This window comes from Leuciscus leuciscus, assembly GCF_965113295.1.
Source record: "Leuciscus leuciscus genome assembly, chromosome: 11".
Lineage (NCBI taxonomy): Eukaryota > Metazoa > Chordata > Actinopteri > Cypriniformes > Leuciscidae > Leuciscus > Leuciscus leuciscus.
The window spans coordinates 28,884,008-28,910,441 of NC_138735.1; the positions used below are offsets into that span (position 1 = coordinate 28,884,008).

The window sequence follows — 26,434 nt, forward strand, 5'->3', positions numbered from 1 at the left end:
TATTATTAAAATATGCTTATAAATAAGATAAAAATGTCTTTATCTGCATTGTCTTTCGGCGATTCACAGTTTTAGGCATGATGACGTTAACCCTACGTCATGCCGTTCGAACGCGTCGCGGCGGTCTCTGCAGCGCGAGGAGGAGAGAGAGCGGTTCATCAACAACACAACACACTCGCAGACCCGCGAAACACTCAAAACATGTTTAAAATCTAAAGTTATGATGAACGATGAACTACGGTGTTGTGATGGATAAAACCTTTCTGGACATGTAGGAAACGGAAGTGAATTGATTTAGTTTTTGGTAGTTTGTGAGCTACAGTTCGTTAGCTGTCAACAGGTGAATCAGATCTGTGAAGTAAACAATGTCTTCCAGAGGTAAGATTGCATGAGCCATTAAATCACTTGACTGAGTGTTAAGCACCTGAACCTGGACTGAGTTATTTTTTTAAAAGACGGAAGATACTGTATACAGTCCAGAAATGCACAATATCCAACACAGAATAATACAATTTGAAATATACAGTGCAATAAAGTGCACATTATATACCATACATCGGGGGTTTCAATCTTTTACATACCATGGACACCCCAATGTAACCAAACTAAAATTTAAAAGCCAGCTGTGTTTTCATGTGTAAATATCCAGTTTAAATTGTAAATAAATAATATTATAAATATGTGTACAATATTATTAGGAAAATATTTATTTGTTTTTCTACTCACTGCATTACTGTACTGTTAGGGTTTGGTACTTTTATTATTTATTTATTTAATTTATTATTTTAATTAATGCATTAATTTTAATAAAATGTATTTGACAATTTTAAATAATTGTAATAAAAATATTCTTTATTTACTTTTCAAATTTTTTTACACTGTTTTTTCCCAAAATTTTTCACTGTACCCCCTAGCCCTCCCTTGCGGCCCCCAGTTTGAAAACTCCCGCTCTCAATGCTTTTGACAATGTACTGCGCACATGCAGGGTGGAGTGTGTCTAAATACACATCCAGCAGTGATGAATGCTGATTGTGTCTGCATCTCTCCATCAGCTCTGTGGCAGCAGCCGTATGTAAACGTCTTCAAACACATGAAGATAGAAGAATGGAAGAAAGTCAGCAAAGAGGGAGACGTCACCACATACATGGTAGGAGGTTTAATCCTTTCTCGTAAAACTATACTATGTTTTTGCTGCACAGGATTCTCATTAACATTCATTATATGTTGTTTGTATGTATTTATCATGCTGTTTATCATTTTGTTTATTAGGACAAGAAGCTGAAATGTTCTGTGTTTCGGATCCGTGGCTCCGTTCCGGCCAGTAACTACATCCTGCTTCCTAAAACCAGCAGCCAGTCTCTGGGTCTCACTGGCCAGTTCCTGTACCTGCTGTTCAGACCCAGCCCAAGCAAACACTTCATCGTGCACCTGGACATCACTGCTGAGGTGAAGAGTGAAGTTTTATATGCATAGCTATTTAATGATACAGACTTTCATGTGCATCTCTATGTTTTCAGCTTTAGCTTTTATTATCAATAACAAAACTGTCCTGTATATCACTATATCTCTTTATATTCTTGCTTTGTTCATCATTTAGGAGGGTCAGGTGATCCGTGTGTCGTTCTCTAACATGTTCAAAGAGTTCAAGTCCACGGCGACATGGCTGCAGTTCCCTTTTCTGTGTGGAGCTGCACACTGTTCAGTGTATGAGAATACAGCCAGTACTGCTAAACAAGGTAGACATTCGTTGATTTATTATCATCTCACACATTATTATATATTATATTATTATGGTGTTTTTGTTGTGTGTAATTACTGATTGATAACTTGTGCATTTCAGGTTTGGTGGGCCCAGCGCCGCCGAGCACAAGGTGGACGTGTTTGACGATGGACCTACGTTACGTGCTCTCGGTTTATCTGAACCGAACACACAGTCACCTCAAGAACGTAAAACTCTGTGCCAATATGTCTGTTAAAAACATCATCACCAGTGACCTGCTGTTTGACCCTGGTACATTTTGACTTTGTTCCTTTTACACTTGCAGATTGTGAATTGTAAAACATGTAATATCAGTCTTGTGAAGGGTCTTTGAGCTCTGGAACGGTGCTGTGTAAATTAAATTAATTATTATTACACTTTTTTTTCTTCTTTCTAGATCTTTCATTCTCTGAGTTCAGGCAGTCTGGTGTGATGTTGCCAGATGGCACTGCCCCGATGCCCAGAGAAATGTGTTTCCCTGTACCCAAAGGACAGAACTGGCACCACTTATATGATTACATTAGGTGAGTGCCACTACATTGGGAATGCACATTTCCTGTTAAATGGACACCTTTTGAATAAGCTTTAGTTTATGTAATGTGCTTTTGACATTTTTATTAGCTTTTGTATATTTCTATATAGCTTTGAATCATTTTTATTTTAGTCATTTTAATTATAAAAACTATTTATTTTTTAATAATTATTTCAATTACTGAAAATTTTTTTTTTTAGTTTTAGTTAACAATAACAACACTGTCATGACAACCTGGTTGATTTAAGTCTTCCGATCTACCGATGTATGTGTCCTTTCCGGCTCTTGTTTCCTGAGAAATTTATTACAACTTTTTCACTATCTAATAAGCATATTTTTCAAACACTTTTTCGCCACAACACCGCCAAAGTTCCTTGGTGACTGAGCATGTGCATATGTCTCATTTTAGTGGATTTAGTCCATGGGTGAGAATTTAAATTTGTGGAATCAGGCAGAATACTAATAGGACTATTGCCAAATTCTGATTGATATCATAATAATATTGATGTGCATGTAAACATTGGCCAGTGATTCACATGGTTTCAAAATGTATATTGCAAAAATAGAACATCTTGTGTGATTGACAGATTTCCCTCAGATGGAACAAAGTTACCATTTGATTCCATACAGAAAGGATCAAACAGTGCAGCTAAAAGTGAGTCTTACGCATGTAAACACACACACAGTCGCACACAACAACGCACATTTTTATCTGATGAAACCGTGTGGTCACTCTGCAGAAGTCTCGACTGAAAAGAGCCCTCAAAGAGAAGAGAGTCGCCTCAGTAAACCTGTACAAGACCGAGTCTCCCTCATCCAGCAGATCACCACCCCAAAATCTGCACAAGTGTTTGTGTGTGAACTTCAGTTGACCTTCATTCAAATGCAGCTAATGTTGACACACACAGGCCCTAATGGCTTCTTTCTCTTCTTTCTCTCTGTGTAGAGCACTAAGCAGCGTTCACTGATCCAGAAAAAGCAACCGCCTGAGCTGATTTATACGCCCTCTGGAGGCTCAGAGAGCCCGGGGTCACCAGGTCAAAGTTCACAGGCAGGTGAAGAGGTCACAGTAGTGTGTGCTGATGATGCTGGAGTACACGTATATGCCCATTGCGAGGATGATGTCTATGCCCACATGACAGACAGTGAGGAGGAAATCACAGTAAGTACTGTACGTCCAAGATCGTTGAAATCCTAACAATGACAAGCTAAGAAGAAGACAACTGGGTCTTACTTTGAGTCAATATTGAATTAAAATTGACCTTCTTTTACTTTCATAATAAATTTGCACTTTCCTCAATGCATGTAATTATGGAAGCTTGTTTCCGCCACTGAATAAAACATTTTAAAAGATAATTGCGACTTTTTATCTCACAATTGCGAGTTTACATCTGGCAATTCTGACTTTATTTCTCAGAATTGCGAGATATAAAGTCAGAATTGTGTGAAATAAAGTCGCAATTGCGTCTTATAAAGTCAGAATTGCGAGATATAAAGTCAGAATTGCGAGATATAAAGTCAGAATTGCGAGATATAAAGTCAGAATTGCGAGATATAAAGTCAGAATTGCGAGATATAAAGTCAGAATTGCGTGAAATAAAGTCGCAATTGCGTCTTATAAAGTCAGAATTCAGACTTTTTTTCTCGCAATTGCGACTTTATATCTCGCAAATCTGACTTTATAACACATAATTGCGAGTTTATATCTCGCAATTCTGACATCTTTTCTCAGAATTGTGAGATATAAACTCACAATTGTGAGATATAAAGTCCAAATCTAAGGGGGGAAAAAATAGTTTTTTTTTACCTCTTACCTCAGAATAGTTTATATCTCACAATTCTGACTTTATAACACGCAATTCTGACTTTATATCTCCCAATTGCGTATTATAAAGTCAGAATTGCGTGATATAAAGTCGCAATTGCGAGAAAAAAAGTCAGAATTCTGACTTTATAAGACGCAATTGCGACTTTATTTCACGCAATTCTGACTTTATATCTCGCAATTCTGACTTTATAACACGCAATTGCGACTTAATTTCACGCAATTCTGACTTTATATCGCGCAATTCTGAAAAATAAAGTCAGAATTGCGAGATGTAAACTCGCAATTGTGAGATAAAAAGTCGCAATTATCTTTTAAAATGTTTTATTCTGTGGCGGAAACAAGCTTCCATACTAGGGATGTCAATTTTCACAAATTCCCATGATCGATCGTCGTTTAAATTAACGATCAATTAATCGATTAATCGTTAGCCTTAATACTGCGATATGCGTCTACTGCAGTGGCTATGACAGCATGACAGGGTCTGCAAATGCTGCTCAAAACGCTATGTTCCTCACCAAATCAATTAGAATGGTTTTAAATATAAATAAAGGGCTAGTAGGATTGTAAAATGTTTCGATGTGATTGATAATTAAATTAATTATTTACTACTACTAATCAGTGTTGTGTGTAACGCGTTACAAAGTAACGCGTTACAGTAACGTAACTACTTTTTTGGGTAAAAAGTAGTGTAACGCGTTACTACAAAAAATTTGGTAACGAAACGTAGTTCCTTTTTCAATTCGGCGCAACGTTACTTTTCCCATGGATATATTTGACAGCGACACTGCCTCAGCTGCGCGCTTGAGAGAAGAGAACTGTTGAGAACTGAAGAAAACGATTTAGTTTCATATTTATGTTTAAATTAAATTAAATAAAAAAATTGCGCAATATATCGGGAGACAAATGGAGTGTGGAGACATGATTTTGACCACTTTATTAAGTTTGTTTTTGTAGAAAACCTGTATTTAAAGTGAATTTCGTTTTGTATTAATTGTATCTTAATTTTAATCAATGTTTTATCAACCAGTTGGCTGAATTAAATAAGAAGTAAATTAAAGAAAACTATTTAGTTTCATATTTATGTTTAAATAAAATAAATAAATAAATAATTTAATCTATGTTGATTATATGAAAAGTGAAAAGCGTGAGTAAGATCATAATTTTGTGCAATATATCAGGAGATAAATGGAGTGGGCAGACATGATTTAGACCACTTTATTAAGTTTGTTTTTGTAGAAAGACTTTCTTTAAAACGAATTTCGTTTTGTATTAATTGTATCTTAATTTTAATCAATGTTTTACCAACCAATTAATTGCCTGATTTTAATAAATAAGTAAATATGGCATGCAAAATAATCATGACGGCACCAGCGCGTGAACTGGAGCTCCTCTCCATACTGTAAATTAACCGAAACTCATAAGCTACTTGTCTCACAGACCTGAGAAATATATAGAAAGCTTGAATATGTGTACTTTTAAACAAAAAAATAAAAAATTCTCTCAAAATCTCTTTTTTTTCTCCTACTCCCTTGATAGAGTGAGTCGTATGCCTGAAAACTAAGCTTATGTCTTCTATATCATTTTGTCCTATGTTATCAAGACGCGATTCGCACCGGTGTTAGAGAGCAGGGAAGCTTTATTGGCTGTTGCCGAAATTTAAAGTTCGGTGGATAGGGGAAGCGGAGCGGAGAGAAGTGGCGCGAGCACACGGCTCATCGCGGAGTGTCGCACTCTACCCCATGATGCAGAGCCGGCTGAGAATAAAAGTTGCCGCACACAGCAGCGCCAATGAGAAGGACTTTTTTTCTTTTGAAATTGATACTATTTTTTATAATAAAGAGCACAAAATAATTACCTGTTAGCCTATGTCCTCCATTGTATAACTTTATGTCTACATATTTAGGAACAGATATTGGGTTCTGCCCAAAGTCAAGCAACATAAAAGTAACGTAAAAGTAACGAGTAACGTAAAAAGTTACTTTCCAAACGGGGTAACTAAGTAAAGTAACGGATTACTTTTTTAAAAAGTAACGAGTAACGAGCAAACACTACTTTTTAAAAGTAACTTCCCCAACACTGCTACTAATACAACGTGTCACCAACGCGAATGTGTGACCGTTGTGGACGCGCTCTTCCTGGAACAACTGCACGCGCTGAATGAATCTGCTACCGTTAAACTGGAGCACTTTGCTAGCACGTTATTTATCTAAAAGAAACGCATCCTATATGAGATTAATAAGATATATTCAAAATAAACATAATATTACAAATTATATCTGCACAAAATGACGCAAATTCATGCACATGTGAACTTGAACTAAGTTACGTGCCATTCATTCAGAACTACTCAAGTTGTGGACGCGGTCTTCCTGGAGCAACGCGACACGGCAACTAAACCCAAATAATTCACAATGTTTTATTACAATATTGTTCTCTTTATAATGTTATGTAATATTACAGTCCCAATAGTCATTATTAGTCGTGCACTGCCGTTTGAGCTGCGCGCGCTGAAGCTGACGCTTTACTATAGAGTTAACAGGACTATATATTTACTATATTACTATATTTACTAACAGGACGCTTTACTATAGAGTTAATTCTTAACCAAATGCATCCAATATGAGATAAATCAGATATAGATAGGCCTACAGAAAATAAACAGTATTACAACTTACATTTGCACAAAACAAAAGGCTGCGAATGCACATGCAAACTTATAGTCATGATGAAGGTGTAAAATGGTCCCAAACATAACTCCAGCGCGCTCGCTTTACATGTTTCGCGGTTGAGCAGCGCGCACGCGCATGAAGACCTGCTTAATCGATGATCGATAAGTTGTATCGATTAAATGTATTATCGACAATTAATCGATCGTCGATTAATCGTTGACATCCCTATTCCATACGTAATTGTGGACATTTGCTTTTTAAAAGCATAAATACTGTGAATGAACCAATCTGAATGTTTCTTCTCAGGTCATTAATGCAGCATGTCCTCGACCTATCTCTCTGTCTTCTGACCAATCAGTGAAGCTGCCACAGGTTAACCATGCATAAACACACTTATTTATCCCCTGGACAACACAGACTAACAGAACATAAGTGTATGCTGAAGAAAGGTTTACATGATAAAAGCCTGTACATATATCTTCAGCATTTTTTGTGTGCTATGGTCATGTGGAGGGTTTCTGTATATATTTCAGAAGTTGTATCCTGACCCCATTCTGAAGCTAAACAGAATTATTGGCTTCGGAGGAGCTACAATGAGATGTGTGAGTGACACACACACATACACACACACACACAAAACATTAGTGTGTAAATGCAATTACCGAAGAAACATGAAAAACATCTATGACCTGAATAAATCTACTAGAACATTCTGCTATGACCTAGATAACTGAGAGTCTTCAGACATATCAGACAGTTCTTGAGTCTGTGAATGTGAAACCAAGGGACAGTGTACATTTTCCCTTGACATATTTTTATGAAAATAATTTTCGGACCAAAATTATTAGAATGATTTAATGATGCATTGCTTTAATATCATGAATATCATATGGTACAATTTCTTTCATATTGTCCCTCTCTCAGGCTGTATGGAGCTCAGATGGGGAGGAAGTTGTGTATCCCTGTCATGCCATTATCATAAGCATGACTCTTTCCTCCGGACAACAGAGATTCTTCATCGGACACACAGATAAGGTCTTTCTCACTCACACACGCTTTTGTGTGTTGTAATGATTTTACCATGGTTTAGTGGTGTTATGTATGATGTCATCATGCATAACACCACTAAACCGATGTAAAGAAGAGTAAAGTCATATACCACTAAACCGATCTAGAGTAAAGTCATATTACAATAGCAATATGATAAAAGATACCTATGATTAATATTTTTTATATTTCTAACCTAATCAAATGAAAAATGTAAAAAATAAATTAAATTCTTTAAAATATATGTATAAATTATTAATAATAATAATACATAATATTAGATTTTTACTATACATGATAGTATATAGTAATATTAATATATATATATATATATATATATATATATATATAATAGATATTATATACAAAGGATATTTACAAAAAATTATTATTATAATACCAATCAATGTGCAACTTGTCACATTAGTTTGGAGTCTAAATGATTGTCACAGTTGTTGTTTGTGTTGTTTATTGTATAACATGGTTCATGCAATTCGTATTTAGAATTTGTTTTACAATAACAGTGATCATTTCATCGTGCATTTAAGCTACAGTAAGGTTATCTGGAATTGATTTTCCTGTTGATGTGTACCTGTTGTTTGTTAGGTCTCAGCTCTGGCGTTAAATGCCAGTTCTACGGTGTTGGCATCAGCTCAGACGGGCACAAATAGTCTGATTCGTCTCTGGAGCTACAGCGGAGGAGTGTGTCAAACCATCATTCCTACACACACACACGCTCTGAATCTGCTTAGGTACACCTAACACACACGTACAACACAGTAGAATGGCAGCTGGATTTCTCAAGGTCCATCAGGTGATGATGTTGTTGTTTTAGTTTCTCTCAGAGTGGAGGAGTGCTGTGTGGCGTAGGGAAAGACAGTCACAACAAAACTGTGAGTTTTTTGCATGTGAAGAACTATACTTTTTTATTGTGAGTGTTTGTATTAATTACTTGATTTGCTTGTATAGACGGTGATCCTTTGGAACACACGGCGTGCGGCAGAAGGAAGTGTTGTTCCAGTGTTAGCTAAAGCACACACAGACGTGGACATCCAGATGATGAAGATAGCGTTCTTTGATGATACACGGTGCGCATACACACGTGTATTGTAATTACAACCTAAACATGTTTGAGGTTTAATGTGGAGTGGGATTTTGTTGGTCAATATCATTAACGGGGTTACCAGCTAATGTTATTAACCTCAATTCTACCTCAGTTTTTAATCATATTGGCAGATTATAGGTGTGTATATTGTGTTTGTTTGTGCAGCATGGTGTCGTGTGGTTTAGGTAACGTGCGACTATGGCGTGTGCGTGGTGGTTCTCTACGTTCCTGTCCTGTGGATCTTGGACAGTATCACAGTCTGGAGTTTACTGACCTCGGCTTTGAGCAGGGACACACTCAGGACCGTCCGGTGGATGAACGCGCACTGTGAGTGCACAGAAAAATGTGACGTCATGACCAACAAACTATTTAAATAAGAGTGATTAATGTAGCTGTACAGACCTGCTGATATTAAAAGGGGTAGTTCAGCCAAAAATATACTAATACTCACCCTCTACTAACTCTTTAATTATGTAATTTGATCTTGATCTCATCCTGAAGTGTTATTGTGATTGGAGCAGGTTTGTCAGCAGTAGGAGTGGTCACATCATGGAGATCGACTATGTTGCCGTGGCGATAAAAAACGTCAGGAGGCTCCTCCCAGCTCAAGAAAGCCACGTCCACCAAAGAGAAAAACAGACCTTTAGCACAGGTGATAATTTGTGCTTTTGATTATGGCTCATATCATTAGGGCCCGAGCACCGATGGTGTGAGGACCCTATTGGAATCGCTCCGTTTATTCCTCATTACATCTCTACCTGTTTGTTTCTTGCCTCCCCAATGTTTTCATCAGTATATGTAAAAAAGGCCTTAAAAACGTAATATTATTCTGTTCTGTCTAAGGGTGTGTCTCTTTTAGAGGTCTGCACGGGCTTTAAACTGAAGCCCGAACCCGGCCCGTACCCGCGATCATTTAACCCGACCCGACCCGACAATTACATTTACATGTTAAGCCCGAACCCGACCCGAACCCGAGGTCCACTCTGTTTCTCACAACAAATACCATTTTTGCAATATGTTGTATAATGATTGCTTGAAACGGTAAACAAATACATGTAGGCGCAGCGGCCCTATAAGCACAGCAGTAAGAGAAAAACTTACCAATCACGTAACTTTGCTGTGGTCGGACAGGTGTAACAGTCACACATTTCTCTGGAACTCAAACTTTAAACTTTAAAAAGTTCACGCAGTGTTGCAAAACTATTTACACAAATATATCCTTCTCAGTATGAGTTATGAAGTAAGAGGACGGCGTCGACAGTTGATGGTTTCAGCGCCGTCCTCCTCTGATTGAAAGTTAGTCCAGCTGCACTGAAGTTTCTCTCGCTGCTGCTGCTACTTGCAGGGATGCTGAGGATACTACGGCCAGTTTTGACAGTAAGGGGAAAATATATATATTTGAGAGAGAGAGCCTGTGTGTCTGTGTAGCCAATGTACATTGCACATCTGCGCACGCATGTAACGTTACTTTCTCTCTCTCGCGCGTGCCGGTCACCACAACACAGAAAGCAGGCAAAGCACACGGCACGCAAACTATATAGCCTATTTAGTTTTTCTTAGTTACAAACCCGAACCCGAGGCTGTTCATTAAACATTAACCCGAACCCGACCCGAAACCCGAAACATTTTCGGGACCCGTCGGGCTCGGGTCGGGTAGCAGACCTCTAGTCTCTCGGGCTCGGGTCGGGTAGCAGACCTCTAGTCTCTCGGGCTCGGGTCGGGTAGCAGACCTCTAGTCTCTTTAGACCCCTCACTATTTGATCTGATTTGATTTCGAATTTGATTCAGGGAATTCAAAACTATTCTTAATTCATCCCAGTTATTCAGGTACAATAAAATTAAATATTTTAATTAATTAATTATTATTGTTAATTATTATTGATGCTCAGCATGTATAAAATATCAGCTACTAAATGTTCAATTAGAAGGCCATTGGAGGACTGCTGCGTGATTTCAGCAATATTCTGTTACATTATTTTTTCTTTAAATGTTTATTAACATTAAAAAAAAGAAAACATTTGAATTAAAAATATTTAAACAATGTATTATTATTTGATTAACAATGTAATAAAAAATAATCTTACTACTTTTATTTATTTTAATATATTTGTTTATTATTTATTTATTATTTGAATATACTGACTTTATTATAAATATGTGTTTACATTTATTTATTTATTATTGGAATATGTTTAATTATTTTATTTATTGTTTGTTTGTTTGAATATACTGACTGTATTATAAATGTGTTTACATTTATTTATTTATTTATTATTTGAATGTGTTTGTTGATTATTTATTGTTTGTTTGTTTGTTTGTTTGAATATATTGGCTATATTATAAATGTGTTTTCAGGTGCCGGTATTGCGGTGAACAGCATCAGTGTGTGTGCTGAGTTCTGTGTGACCGGTTCAGAAGATGGATTCATGCGTCTGTGGCCTCTTGACTTCTCATCAGTTTTTTTAGAGGCGGGTCGGTACTCCCCTGTCAATCACTCTCACAACCAATTACCTTGCTTATAACTAACTCTGTGAATTACTGAGATTTTTGGTGTGTTTGTAGAGCATGAGGGTCCCGTCAGTTTGGTGTGTGTGTCCTCGGACGGCTCGAGAGTTCTAGCGGCGACAACCGCCGGGAATCTTGGGTACCTGGATGTTGGCTGCCGTGGTTACCGTACATTGATGAGGTCACACACAGGGAGTGTTTTGGGCTTCAGTGTGGACGGAGTTAGACGGCGTGTGACCACCGTGTCCAGAGACAGCACCGTACGGGTGTGGGACATGGACACCATGCAACAGGTCATTTATGGGAATGTTTATCATTAAAGCATACATGCTTTTGCATACTGTTGGCCAAACATGCACCAGACGTGCTGATATTACCATGAAGTTAATATACCCGGCCTCTAATTCGTGTTTCAGCTCTATGATTTTGTCTCTGATGATGATGAAAGTCCCTGTTCAGTTGCATTCCATCCCAGCATGCCTCTCTTCACCTGTGGATCGAGCTCCGGAACCGTCAGAGTGTTTGATATTCAAACGTCGAGCTTAATCGCCCAGCACAGGTACATGCACACTCTCAAATACGCATTTGACCTCACAAGCACTCTAGGCTGTGTAATGTCTGTATCTCTACTGATGATGCAAAACTTTTATTCAGCAAGGATGCAGACATTAAAAAGACATTTATAATGTTACAAAATGATATAACATTTCAAATAAATGCTGTTTTTGTACTTTCTATTCATCATTGAATCCAGAATTAACACTCAAGACTCGAGTAATGATGCCGAAAATTCTGCTTTTCACACGTTTTTCTGTATTTTTGATCAAATAAATTCAGCCTCGGTGAGCAATGAGCATTAGAGACTCCTTTCAAAAAGATTTAAAAAAAACTTACCACCCCAAACTTTTGAACTGTAGTGTATATTGTAGTAACATTATTATTTAAACTACAAAAAGATTTTAAAAATTCCTCTTAAAAGTGTATTGATTTGTGTGTGTGTTTGCAGGCAGCACATGGGATCAGTTGAGAGTGTGATATATTCTCCTGATGGTCAGTGTCTGTTTAGTGCTGGCACTCTTGGATACTTGGTACTTTACAATTCTTCTCAAAATGACCATCATGTGGTCCGTGTTCTGGGTGAGTAAATGGTCGCTCTTTCAGCACAATATCACATGTATGATAGACATTTCCCCTTCACAGCACATTTAGATGAACTACTCAGCTTTCTGTATTTATTTGTAGATATATCCAAAGGACTACTTGGAAGCAGCATTCTGAATTATTTATATTTTGTCTTAGGTAATGCGGTTGCACGGGGTGTGGGTCGTGGCCCAGAGACTTTGGCCGTGAGTTCTGACAGCCGCTGTCTAGCGCTGGTCGGACCGACCGAACACATCGTCACAATCATGGAGGCACAGTCACTTTATGAGGTACACTAGACTTGCTTGACACATGTAAGAGCATTTGGATCACAACTTCTCACAGTTTCTGAGAAAAATTCAAATAAATCCATAAATAATGAATAAATGTAAAAAAAACTTTTCAATCATTATTTTTGTGCGGAGCTCTGTTGCATCTGGGATATAATCATAATCAAAAAATGTGTTTTGTGTGTTTTTTTTCCTTCATTTTATTATTTCAAACAATGATTTATGTTGTTTTAGTATTTATATGCTATTATATAATTTATTAATATTTTTAATTAGATTTGTATTCATCGTTTTAATTTTAGTTTTAATATTTTTATGTGCTTTTGTCAGTTTTATTCGTAATATTTTATTTAACATGGATAGATATTTTTATTTAACATGGAAGTTTTTTGAAGTTTTAATAATTATATAGCTTATTTCAGTTAGTTGCCATTGCCATTTTGCAACATTCCTAATTTTTCAACAAAAACAAATTTAATATTGGCTGTTTATTAGTACTTATAAAGCACATATTAATGCCTTATTCTGCATGACCATATTCTACATCCCTAATCCTAGCCAATACCTAAACTTAACTACCTAACTAACTATTAATAAGTAATCATTTGGAGTTTGAGGCAAAAGTCGTAGTTAATAGTGAGAATTGGACCCTAAACGAAAGTGTGACCCCATTCTTAAGTGTTTGTTAACAATTACAACAGTATGACATGCTGTACATGCTAAATAACATTTGCTTCTGTGTGTGTCAGTTACTTCGGGTTGATGTGAGCATTCTGGATGTTGAGAGCTCAACGCTGGACTCTGCCCTGAATGTGTGTTTCTCCCCCACGTCACTGTCACACCTGCTCGTCACCACCTCAGCCAATAAGATCCTCTGGATTGACACACACACAGGACAACTTCTAAGACAGGTGAAAGACTGAAGGCCGAACACTTTCTGAGAACATAAAGTATGACATATTGGAATCATTATTAATGTAATTACAGGTGTCTGAGGTGCATAAGCATCAGTGTGTGTCTCTGGCTGTCAGCGAAGATGGACGTTATTTGCTGACGGCCGGTCAGAACTCTCTGAAGGTGTGGGACTATGACATGCACCTGGATGTCAATTCACAGGTATGTTTGTTTGAACACTGGATTTGATGATGCGCACAGTACATAATGAGATCAAGAATGTGTTTGTTTCTCCTTCAGGTGTTCATCGGTCACTCTGAGCCCATCAGACAGGTGAGGTTCACGCCTGATCAGATGGGCGTGGTCACCGCAGGCGACGCCCTCTTCTTCTGGGACTTCCTGGCACCCCCACAAGAGATTTCACACTGCAGGTCAGACCTGCGTTTTCCATAATACTGTACATGGTTGTAATCTCCTCTTTAGTTATTTGTTAGTAACTAGGACTTTCTCTCTTCCAACCAGGTCTCTAGCTCTAGAGGTCTCCCCTCATAAATCAGGTACGAGAAGCTAAATATTAACTTTGTCTCTTGTTATTGGAAGATTATGAATTTTTAGGTCAATCTTACAAATCACCCGAAAACAAATAAATAGGATAATTTGCATTAAGAATATAAAGCCTGTTTATATGACCTTCAAAAATTATTTTGCATTTTAACAATTAAGCACATTTATTTATTGTTTTCTTTACTGTTTTGTTTTTGTTCATTTTATCCTGTAATTGATCCTGAAGTATTTATTTTTAACATTCTTTAAGTACCATTTTTTTCTTTGCAATTTAAAAAACATTTTTTTATAGATTATATTTACTGTAATTTTAATTATTTCAATATGTTTAGACAGATTTATTTATATATATATATATGAAGACTTCAGATGCAAAAGCTGCTAAATGTTCATTGGCAGAAACTTCTAAACGGCACTTCCTTTTTGCCAGCAAAAGCCTCTGTTCACAGAACCAATCAGAAGATGCGAATGGAATCATGATTTCAAGATGAATTTGTTGCCTTGGCTTTTGGCTTGCTTAGTTGGGGACATTTAATATTCAACAATATTATTGATCTGCCTTACGTAAGGTGGACAATGATGCAATTTTCTTCTAGAAACAAACTTTGTTGTATTATTTTCATGTTATCACTGTGATACACTTTGATACAATCTGTATTGTAAAAAGCGCTATATAAATATAGGTGACTTGACTTGACATGAATGACGGCGTGCGTATGAGCCAGCTTTCAATTGTCGAGCTGCAAGTTTTTATCCCGTTTAAAGAGATTTTTAACTAAACACTAATCGATGGAGGATTATGATGAAATGGATGAACCTGTGGTAGTTTCAGTCTCTGGCAAAAGCCCGTGTCGTCAACCTCATAATTCTGCCCGCTAAGACTAAAGAAAATCGTTACAGTGGCAATGACAGGATTTCGCGAGTTGCATGTAAACACAACAAGTCTTTAACCAAAAACCTATAAATAATGTTGCCAGAAAATAAAAGAGCAGAAGAAGAGCCCTGCGAGCGAGATGCTAGAGATGTAGGAGCTCTACAAGCATGTATACACCGTTTCAGATCAAAAACATCTATTCTAAGACTCAGCTTTAGTCTCTTGGTTTCAACTATGCAGAAATGAGGCAAAGCGTTGTGGTTTCACCACCTCAGCAGCAGAAAGAGCCAAAAAAATTCAGCATGTCTCTAACCCTATGCAAATACAGCTGTACCTTAATTCTAAGAAATTTTATATTAGACATATAACACACTTTGCAGAAGACGGAAATTGAGAAGCAGCCACAAAATATAAAATATGAACTAAATGTCTGGTATGAATAGAACATGTAAATATGAGTATATGATATTAAAATATACAATAGACAAAAAGCATTAAATGGATTAATACAAGAATAATATGTTTGAAATAATGACTCATAGAAACAACCATAAAAGAATAACCATAAGCATAAATTATTTTCTTATACGTTATACATCATGTATGATGATCCTTAATAAGCTCCTCTTGTTCAGCTCACAGTTGGGTGGAGCTAAATGGAGCTGAGCTGTCCAATGAGAGTCCTCGAGAGGCATTATTTCAGCCGTCTTCACCGCCTGCTATGAAGGACAGGGAAGGTATGTGTTCATGAGCGTTTGAACCTCATTCATGTGTCAGTGTTTTATCTCAGACACTTTCTCCTCTAGGTTTCCTGTGCGAATCTACAGCTGAACTTCAGCTCAGTCCCACAACAGGACACACACACTCCCCTAAACACACCTCCTTCCTGAGAGTGACCGAATGGGTGACGAATGAGGACACGCCCACTATCCCAGCCAACCAATCAAGGACGGAGAAAATGCGAGATGGTCACACGGCAATCCGTCCAGACTGTTATAAACACTTCACTCCACGCTTTAAGACTCCTGTGCTAGATCAGGTGTATATTTTTTTTATATCAATTATTCATTAATATGTTAATCTCAAAAGTGAATTGTGCATTATTAACATTCAAACCAGAACACAATTCAAACTCTTTTGTATACTGTGTCTTTCTCTTCTCCACAACAATCATTCGCTTTTTAGACCGTAGTAGCTCCGCCCTCAGGACAGTCGGGCCTGAGTCTAAAGGCTGTGATTGGCTATAATGGCAATGGACGTAATAATATGGTCTGGAATCCAGACACGGGTAAATACTATCTAAGTATAACTCTTTCATGATGTCCATCACATAAAATGCATGTGCACGTTTTGTGGGGGTGTTTATGTGTGTCCTTTCTCAGCATGTATGTGTACACAACTGTTATTTAGCTTCATCTTCTTGTGTGTGTTTGCAGGTTTATTTGTGTACTCCTGTGGGTGTGTCGTCGTCGTTGAGGATCTTCACACAGGCTCACAGCGACAGTGGTTCGGTCACACAGAGGAGATCTCAACGCTTGCTGTTACCCATGATGCACAGGTACCACGCAGGCATGATTTGGTATATACTACAGATATATAAATCACACACTCTTCCTCTGTTTCCACCAGTTGGTGATGCTTTACTGATGATTGTTAGCAAACATTAAGAGCCTCAGAGAGAAACTTCTGTCTGATTTGCTCGGCAGACGGTTGCATCTGCATCAGGGGGCGGAGCTTCACACAGCAGCCTCATTTGCATATGGAACGTTTCAGACGGTTCCTGTAGACACCGCCTCTCCTATCACAAGGGGGCAGTGCAGACCCTTACGTTTTCCAGGGATGACATGTATCTCCTCTCAGTGGGTCAGTGTTTAATATTTTTCATTATGGGGTCATGTTTTTCCCACTCAGCACATGTGCTCCTAATTTGAAAAATGTAGAAGTGCATAAAGAACTTTAGGGGTGCAAAGAAACATTATGATATAATTTGTTTTTACATGCTAAAGGGATACAAGGAGACATTTATTTGAATACAAAAAGTACACTTGTTTGCTTCAAACTATTTATTTAATTTTTATGCAATTGTGTGGGTTTAAAATATTTAATTAAATGCCAGATACAGTTTATTGTGTAACTAAAATAGCAAGAATAACCAGAAAAAAAATGTATTGCATAAAATGTGCATTCTTATATGCACCATCTAAAACATATTACAGTATAAACATCATAAACATTGTCAAAAAGCTTAAGCAATCTGCGCTATTCATTGATTGCGAACTGTGAACTGCAGCACTTACATTTATTTAAAGGAACCGTATGTAAGAAATGTATTTCAATTAATCATAAAATGGCCCTGATATGTCACTAGACATTAAGAAATCATGTTCATTTCAAATACTGTATATCACTGACAGAAGTCCGGCCAGGATATTGTCATTTAAAAGTGAAGTTGCAGCCCTCAACTGATGTTGATGTTGTCATGTTGTGTTTTGGCCTGATGCGCCACCCTCCACCTATCTACCAATCACGAAGTCAGAAGTGTTTCGGCATCCGGGTTGCCAGCTCTGCTCTAGTTACCACAGCTGCAGCTACAAACGTGTCGGATAAAAAATGTCTAACTTTACGAAACCTAAAAGACCTCGTTATGAATCCGAAATACGTCGTGACAAAGTCCGAAAAAAAAACTTACTGTGTAGGACTCGTCACTTGCCATTGGAAGCTCCTTGTAGCAGCCGACGTTCCTGCTGGATCCTGCAGCCTAAAGGCCCGTACACACCGGGATGAATATCGGCGCGCGTTATTCGCCAGCGTTTTTCAACGCGTTTTTTGTGTTCACACCCAAGCGATTTTCGCTGACGATGAGCCGAGTGAACATGCAAATTCATTCCCTGACATTAGATGGCGCTTAATGTAAAACAGAAATACAATACCACTCCATAACAGTCTATACTCTGCAATACCACTCCATAAGTCAAGTCAAGTCAAGTCAAGTTTATTTGTATAGCGCTTTTCACAATACAGATTGTATCAAAGCAGCTTCACAGTATTAAATTAAAAATATCCCATAGACATAACAGTCTATACTCTGCAATACCACTCCATAACAGTCTATACTCTGCAATACCACTCCATAACAGTCTATACTCTGCAATACCACTCCATAACAGTTCTCTTTTAACAAGATTTTTGTAGTCGCTGTCGCGTTTGTCATATAGTTCTTTATTCCGACACCAACGAGACCAGCAGCTCTACATTCATCTTGCCTTGCATCTTCCTTGTCTTATTTCTTCCCGGCAGTGTCTGTCTATGGGCAGTGTAGTAGACGCTACTTGGCGTATATCTTCTTCGCTGTTACGTATGTGTGCTCGGCAAGACCGTTTTGTGTTTGAGCGCCCCCAAGTTGTGTTTTACTGTAACTTCAGAAGCTCCAGACACGTGAGCAAAAGCACCAATCTCATTGGTCGGATAGTTTTTGACGCGGCGCGTCAAACCAAAAAAACGAACCCGAGGCGTTTAAAAAAAAATTACGCTTTTACGCGTGGCGTTTTTCGCGTCGGTGTGCACACTCACATTGGCGCCCTTTGTTTAGTCACGAGGCGTTAAACGTCGGCGAATATCGCACGCGAAATTCGTCCCGGTGTGTACGGGCCTTAACTGGCAACCTCGAGTCAGGGGGGAGGGGGAGGGGATACACCGCTTTACAGTAATTTGAAAGTGATTGCAGTACCAGTTTTGGCCACAATCTTACATACGGTTCCTTTAATGAAATCATAGTATTTCTGTTTTCCGACCCCAAATTTAAAACCTCTTAAAATTATAATAAAGACTTCTGTTAAACCATTCAAGATGTTTAAGTCTGAACAGATGACTTTCTAAGGGACCCAGGGGACCTACTTTTTATTCACACACATGCTTCTAAATATATTTGACTGTTTTCACACATCTATTTTTAGTAAGTGAAATGCTCTCACTGTTGAGCCCTGTTAAAAACATCATGCTGTAACAAACAAATATTGTGCCTGTTTTGCTCTTAAATTGGAAGTCTTTAGTAACAGTCGACAGCATATTGTATACTAGGACAAAACAAATCCTGCTTACTGTATTTACGTTATTTATTTATAACATACATTTTTTTTAATTAATTTAAAAAATTAAAGTTTCAAATAAAACCAAAATCTAGAACCACATTTTATTCCTTGCAAATCAATTGAGTTTCTTCAGTACAGACAGATTATAAATATCGTCTTTTATGATGAATCATTTGTAATGATGTGGTTTAATATGCTCTTAGGTGATTTTTCGGAGCCGGTGGTGGCGCTGTGGAGCACTCGATCATATGAGCTGCTCTGTACCGTTCAGATATCCGTCCCGCTGCATGATGCTTCTTTCTGCCCGTTTACTGCTAATGAGCTGACGCTCGTCGGCAGGAGTGCTGTTGTTTTCACCCACATTCAAACACGTGATAACGGCACTGAACTTCAGGTATGTACCGGCACTGTATGCATGAAAAGAATCCTTCTACATACACCGTTGCAAAGAAGTAAGTTGGTAAAAAGCTTTCCTCCTCCTGAAGGTGCAGAAAGTTGGCTTACCGGATGCAGTAGGGCAGGCAGAGGTGACATCACTGTGCTATAACACGCACCATATCTTGTACACGGGCACAAACAGCGGCCACGTGTGTGTGTGGGACTGTAACACACAGCGCTGCTTTGTGACCTGGGAAGCAGATGGTGGAGAGATAGGTGTGTGTGAGGAATGTGTTGATCGCATTTGGGTCGTTGGGAAATGGGAAGTGATCATTAATAAGGGTTTTTGTGTGCATTTGTGTAGGTGTGGTAGTTTGCCGTGGGAATAAGCTGGTCACAGGGAGTAACACCAAAAAATTGAGACTGTGGTCTGTAGCTTCAGTCCAGAAACTCAGTGACCCAAATAACAAGAGCAGCGCAGGACGGGATGATGGGTAAACATGCAAACACTCACTTCATCTCCTTCAACAATGCTTTAGGTTCTCTCTGTATTTACACACTTCTGTTTGGTTTGGGGTCGGTAAGATAAAAAAAAATTAAAAATAATAATGGTTTTAAATTAAGATTCATCAAGGCTGCATTCATTTGGTAAAAAAATAGCAATATTGTGAATTATTATAATTTAAAATAACGGTTTTCTATTTGAATACATGTTAAAATGTAATGTAAAACTATTAATTTATTTAAAATAAATCTTACTGACCCCAAACATTTAAATGGAAATGTATTTTACACATGGAAACCCATTTCCACCTCAGTAGACAAAAATGTAAATGTAATTGTGAGGTGAACAATTACAAAAAGTCACATTGGCCCTCATTTATCAAAAGTGCGTACACCAAATTTCCAGCGTACACCCAAAACCACGGTGACTTTGAGATTTATCAATATGGACGTTGGCGTACGGCACGCTCAAAATCCTACGCCAGCTCAGGAGGTGGTGTACATGTACGCACGTTTTGAGTTAGTGCGGAAATGCGCAGAAAAACAATTCCTAACACCACAAAAACGCACGGACAAACTAAAAGATATGATATATTATGACCCACTGTAAAAAAACAACAGCATAGTAATTATAAACTTCAGTGTTTATTTTTGTGCAACATGGACTTCAATGTTTAATTTGTGTGACTTTACCAAAGCATTTGATTTGTAGGCATATGTATTCCTTCAGTTGTGAGCCTGTGCGCTTTACCTGACGTTTCAGGGTTAGGCCCGGCAGGTGCGCACGGACTGGGTTCAGTAATGAAAGGCTTTCAATGACCAAAAAATAATTCAGACTGACAAAATAATAAAAATGACATTCTTCTTCTTTTAAATAATAATAATACAAATAATAATAATAACGACATTCTTCTAAATAACAATAAGCGTCATTAATAGTAAAAATCATAATAAGAATAAGAATATTACAAATTGTCATGCAATTATTAATGTGAATCTTTATATCTGACCACTTTTTTTGCACCTACAATAAGCAAGAAAACTCATGCTTAACTTGATCACTATTGGTCTATATTAAGCAATAAAACATACTTACCTCTGCTGGAGTGCGCTTCTCAACCCCCACACTATTAACAGAACTCGTAATTTGGGTCCATATTTTGTTTTTGTGGGCGCCTTTAATCCCACTCTTTAAACTCCCAAATAAAACAATTTTGTTTCTTTCCACTTTCCTGGTGATGGTCTCGATCTCCACGTCGGAGAAGTTTCTCTTCTTTGCCGTCTTCCGTGTGTCCATGGCGTAAAATGAGGGCGTGGGGGAAGTGGAGACTTGAATATATAGGGGCGTGTTATTCTAATGACGATCGTTTTCAGCCGCGGCATTTATCAAGGGCAGGTATTGCGTACACCTGGATTTCAAAGGTACGCACAGCTTCATAAATCAAGCGGTGAGAGGAGTGTAAGCATAATCTTACGCCAACATATACGCCCGTTTCTACGCAAGAATGATAAATGAGGGCCATTGTGTGAAAGTCACAATTGTGAGATTTAATATCTCAGTCATGAGAAATAAAGTTGCAATGCAAAAATTAAAAGTCAAAATAGTGTCACATTGTGAAATATAGTCATGATGATTATGAGAAATACATTTTGTTAGATATTTTGTCCTAATACCCATAGAAAAAATGTCACTTTCACTTTTTTTAAAAACAATTATAAAGAGCTTCGCTTGTTTTGAACCCGTAAGAGCTCAGGTGCAGCTAGAACAAGAGCTGGTGTTGGATGGGACAGTGGTCAGTGCAGCGTTTGATGATGCCATGGACATGGGGATCGTGGGAACGACAGCGGGAACCCTGTGGTATATCAACTGGGCCGACAGCACCAGTATACGTCTGATCAGCGGACATAAGAGCAAGGTACACTTTATCCCTGCCAATCTGATTAGACCTGCTTTTAGCTGTTAAGTTCATCCATAGCAAAACCTTCCAGAAACAGAAAGTTGAAATGAATCCGAAACAATTCTAAAAGCAGCTTTTCTACTCAAACTCCTCCAGGTGAACGGAGTGGTTTGTAGTCCAGATGAGAAGCATTTCGTCACGTGTGGGCAGGACGGCAGTGTGAGAGTGTGGGCGCTGCAGAGCCACGAGCTGCTGGTGCAGTTTCAGGTGCTGAACCAGGTGAGGATAAACACACTAGCCGCGTTTCCATTACCCTTCAAATTGCGCAAATTGAAATTGCGAATTGAAAATACGCCCGATGGAAACACGTCAATTTCGCAAAAACTCCCATTTAGTTTTTACACTCGCATGAGGAAGTTTTTCAGGCAATTCGAAAAAGAAAAATTCGCAAAACTGCAATGGAAACAGTTTTTGCGCATTTACAGGTCAGCTGACGTAGATGACGCGGTGTGTTTGGACAGAATACGAGACAGAGTTCTTTATTAAATTTATAAAAGACAGAAGAATTACAGGAATAATGGATTCTAAACCTCAAATAAATGCCACAATCAAGACCTCGGAGCAGATATGAGGGAGAAACACCCAGAAACACCTCATATGTGCCGCTCACAAGTATAAGGGTCTTTCCTTGCCATTAATGATTGGATAACACGCATATACGTCTCCTTCGATTAATAATAATGGCCAGTGCGGTGGCTGAGATACATAAACCTACCAACGTCCGTTGCTATGATTTTTGGAATGACTTATCTATCGCGAGAGGAAAAAATTAAGTTTTATGTGTCTGGGATGACAACAGTTCTTCATAGTAGCCAATCATTATTCTTCTTTGCCAGCCTAGATTTTTTTAAAGGCTTTCCAACCTACTTTTGTGCATGACTTCATACTGAATAATGTTTCCACCTCAAACAAGATTTTAATGCAAATTTTATTCAGATTTTGGTGTTTCCATCCAGCGTTTTTTAATGCGATAATCCAAAATTTGCATAAGTCGTCTCGTAACCTACTTTGATGTATAGTAGTGTTCAGAAGTTTGGGGTCAGGAAACATTTTTTTTTTATACTTTTATTCAGCAAGAATGCATTACATTGATCAAAAGTGTCAGTAAAGGCGTTTATAATGTTACAAAAGATTTCAATAAAAAAAAAATGCTGTTCTTTTGAACGTTGTATTCATCAAAGAATCCTGAAAAAAATTTATCATGATTTCTAGAAAAATATAAAGCAGCAAAACCGTTTTTCAACATTGATAATAATAATAAAGAAATGTTTCTTGAGCAGCAAATCATCATATTAGAATGATTTGTGAAGGATCATGTGACACTGAAGACTGGAGTAATGATGCTGAAAATTCAGCTTTGATCACAGGAATATAAATTACAACTTATTAAATATTAAAGTACAAAACAGTTATTTTAAATTGTAATATTATCTCACAATATTATTGATTGTACTGTATTTTTGATCAAATAAATGTAGCTTTGGTGAGCAGAAGAGACTAAATCTTAACCGGTAGTGAAACACTGCTATTATTGTTGCAGTTATTGTTTAATTGTGTGTTTGAATGTGGTGATTTCTGTGTATTGCAGAGCTGTGAGTGTGTGTGTTGGACTCCTCCGAGGGGGGTGTATGAGCCGAGCGGCCACACGTGTGTTGCGGGCGGTTACAGTGATGGTACTGTGAGGATCTTCTCTCTGGAGTCGGCCGAAATGGTGCTGAAACTACAACCTCAGCCTGTGTCTGTGTGTGCGTTGCAGTACTCGCACTACGGTGAGAGAGTGTGTGTGAGACTCTGTGTCCTGTGTCTGGTCTTGTTTGTGTGTTTATGTTCACTATATGCATGCATGTGTGTGTGTGTAGGTCATGTGTTGTTGTCCGCTGGTCGTGATGGTCTCATTACCGTCAGCAGTCCTGCCACTGGAGTCACTGTACGCACCATCAGTGACCACAAGGGGGCGCCCATCACTACAGTGCAGTGCACCAGCAAACAGGTTTGTGTGTGTATGCGTGTCCTTGGTTTTCTGTTTTGCAAGGCAAATGACTCAACATTATGATGTGGAATTGTGGACCATACCCAAAAGGAATTTGAGGACTTAAGTCACACAAAAAAAGAAATGCATGAATTTTATTCAAAGACATTTAAGACCTCAAACGTGAAGAAGAAAAGTGAACATTAGCGAAGAGTAAAGATTCTGCAGCATTTGAGACACAAAAATACATATATATCCAATGACATTGTTACAGTTAAGTGTTACTTAAGTGTCCAAATACTTACAGGGTCATTGAATGAACTGCTGAGTAGAATTATATTATTATTATTATTATTATTATAGTAGTATTTTTAAATACTAGTTTTTATTTTATTTTACTGTGAAATATTACAATAGTAACATTTTTCTTGTTTTGTTTAATATTTTCTGAATAAAAAGAATGTTATTTATTTGTTATTTATGTAAAATGTATTTATGTAAAATTTTTATTATTATTATTTTAACAACAACAATAATTTCTCATTATTTTTATAATTATTTTTATTAAATAAAATACATTAACTATAATATTAATATAATAATAATAATAATAATTTTAGTATTATTATTGATACTATTATTATTTTAATAATAATTATTAATATAGTCATATTAATATATAATCACAACATTTTGGGCTAAATTGTGCAGCTCTAAAAACAAGCCCAGCAATTTTGTAGCTTTTTTAAATCACATTTTAAATTGCACTCACAATTTTTATCAGAAAAATCACAATTGTATTTTTTACCCAAATCGTGCAGCTCTACTTCTGAGTGATTTAGTGTGTGTGTGTGTGTGTGTGTGTGTGTGTGTGTGTGTGTGTGTGTGTGTGTGTGTGTGTGCGCTGATATAAATGTCTTCTAGTATAAGGAGTTTGGTCTGGAAGGAAATGAGCTCTGGTTGGCCGTGAGCTCAGACAGGCGTGTCAGCATCTGGGCTGCTGATTGGACGAAGGATAAATGCGAGCTGCTTGATTGGCTGACCTTCCCAGCACCCACCCCACCAGAGGTGATTGACACACTGAATATTCATGAGTATTAAGCCAATAAATATGCCCTGACCATGTTCATTTATTATGTTCAGTTACACTTTGTCTTATTGAGCTGCTCTGATCATTCAAAGGTTACTAATGTAGTTGAAAAGTCTTAAAAAGTAACGTTTTGCCCAACTTTGTCTTTTAAATCAGGATGTACTTGCATTACCTCCCAGTCTGGCAGCGTTCAGCCCCAGTGAGAGAGGAGTGGTGGTTTACACCGGCTACGCTGTGGAAAAAGAGATCATCTTTTACTGTCTTTACAAAAAACAGGTTCTCACACACTGATGGACTGATGCAAAACAACACATGACCAGTTGTCTCTCCACACAGTTTCATTGGCCAATTGAAGTCATCCTGAGAGATTGTGAGATAATGATGCAGTGGTGTTTTGTTTTCTAGGTTTTGAGGACGATCTCTCTGGCCGATTGGGCTCTGTGTCTCAGTCTGTGTTCAACTGGAAGGCTGCTCGCTGTTGGATCAAACCGTCAGTGTGCCCGTGCCGTTTTACTCTCTACATAAAGTCTATGAGAGTCATACAGTCGTCTAACAGCGATGCCTTGTGTTTCAGAGCGCGTCCTGAAGCTGATCCATTCCTCAAGCGGTCGCTTTCAGGATTTCCCGTCTCATAGTGACTCGGTTCACGTGTGCAGCTTCAGCTGGTCTGGATCTCAGCTCTTCACTGCTGCTCATAATGAGCTCTTACTGTGGGCTGTACACGGCTTATAATGTTAGGAGAACACTAATGCTGCTGCTCATCCGCAGGGTTTAATAGTTTGGATTGCAGTAGTTACTCCGATTTCAGATTTTACACTATTTGTTCAGTAGAAATGTTGCATTGATGCAGCAGAGCAGACATGGCAGTTTTGTATCCAGTTAGCATGAGTTGAACTTTTATTAATTAACAGTTTTTGTAGTCTTTTAATTTGTTTTTAATATATTTTTTTTAATATTTCAAAAAACTTTGTACTTTACTAATACTTTTTACTCTGTTTGAAATTATTTTGCTAGTAAAAAATACCCTGAAATTGTCATGCACTTTGATAAATAAAATTCATAAAAAAAATCTGAAGTACTCGTGTCTGCATTAAATAAAGCCATTGACACACAGTTACAGTAAAACAACCTTATTGTTACACTTACAAAATAACTTTCATTAATATGTCCTTAACAAACATTATATAATGCAACACAGACCTTTGGCTCATGTAAATTCAAATAAGATAAGAATATAATA

General features: G+C 37.7%; 1 protein-coding gene across 1 annotated transcript; it reads left to right on the forward strand.

Moving 5' to 3' along the window:
• The first annotated feature begins 120 nt into the window (after window positions 1-120).
• On the forward strand, window positions 121-26,278 carry wdr90 (WD repeat domain 90). The gene is made up of 42 exons (XM_082183730.1): window positions 121-378; window positions 1,053-1,147; window positions 1,270-1,446; window positions 1,598-1,736; window positions 1,841-2,011; window positions 2,157-2,283; window positions 2,879-2,946; window positions 3,032-3,144; window positions 3,238-3,453; window positions 7,095-7,160; window positions 7,322-7,390; window positions 7,713-7,823; window positions 8,442-8,587; window positions 8,671-8,728; window positions 8,805-8,923; window positions 9,106-9,267; window positions 9,462-9,592; window positions 11,296-11,412; window positions 11,503-11,738; window positions 11,862-12,004; window positions 12,452-12,582; window positions 12,745-12,875; window positions 13,625-13,786; window positions 13,863-13,991; window positions 14,070-14,200; window positions 14,292-14,326; window positions 15,843-15,944; window positions 16,014-16,246; window positions 16,393-16,495; window positions 16,644-16,765; window positions 16,914-17,070; window positions 19,499-19,689; window positions 19,781-19,949; window positions 20,038-20,167; window positions 21,925-22,093; window positions 22,232-22,354; window positions 23,724-23,904; window positions 23,995-24,125; window positions 25,029-25,172; window positions 25,351-25,470; window positions 25,600-25,684; window positions 25,769-26,278. The coding sequence occupies exons 1-42, from the start codon at window positions 366-368 to the stop codon at window positions 25,924-25,926; spliced, it is 5,514 nt and encodes a 1,837-aa protein (XP_082039856.1). The 5' UTR covers window positions 121-365; the 3' UTR covers window positions 25,927-26,278.
• Window positions 26,279-26,434: the final 156 nt, after the last annotated feature.

Coding starts and splice junctions, on each gene's coding strand:
- wdr90 (XM_082183730.1), top strand. Junction 2,284..2,878: donor CACTTATATGATTACATTAG/GTGAGTGCCACT, acceptor TGTGATTGACAG/ATTTCCCTCAGATGGAACAA. Junction 19,950..20,037: donor AGCAGATGGTGGAGAGATAG/GTGTGTGTGAGG, acceptor GCATTTGTGTAG/GTGTGGTAGTTTGCCGTGGG.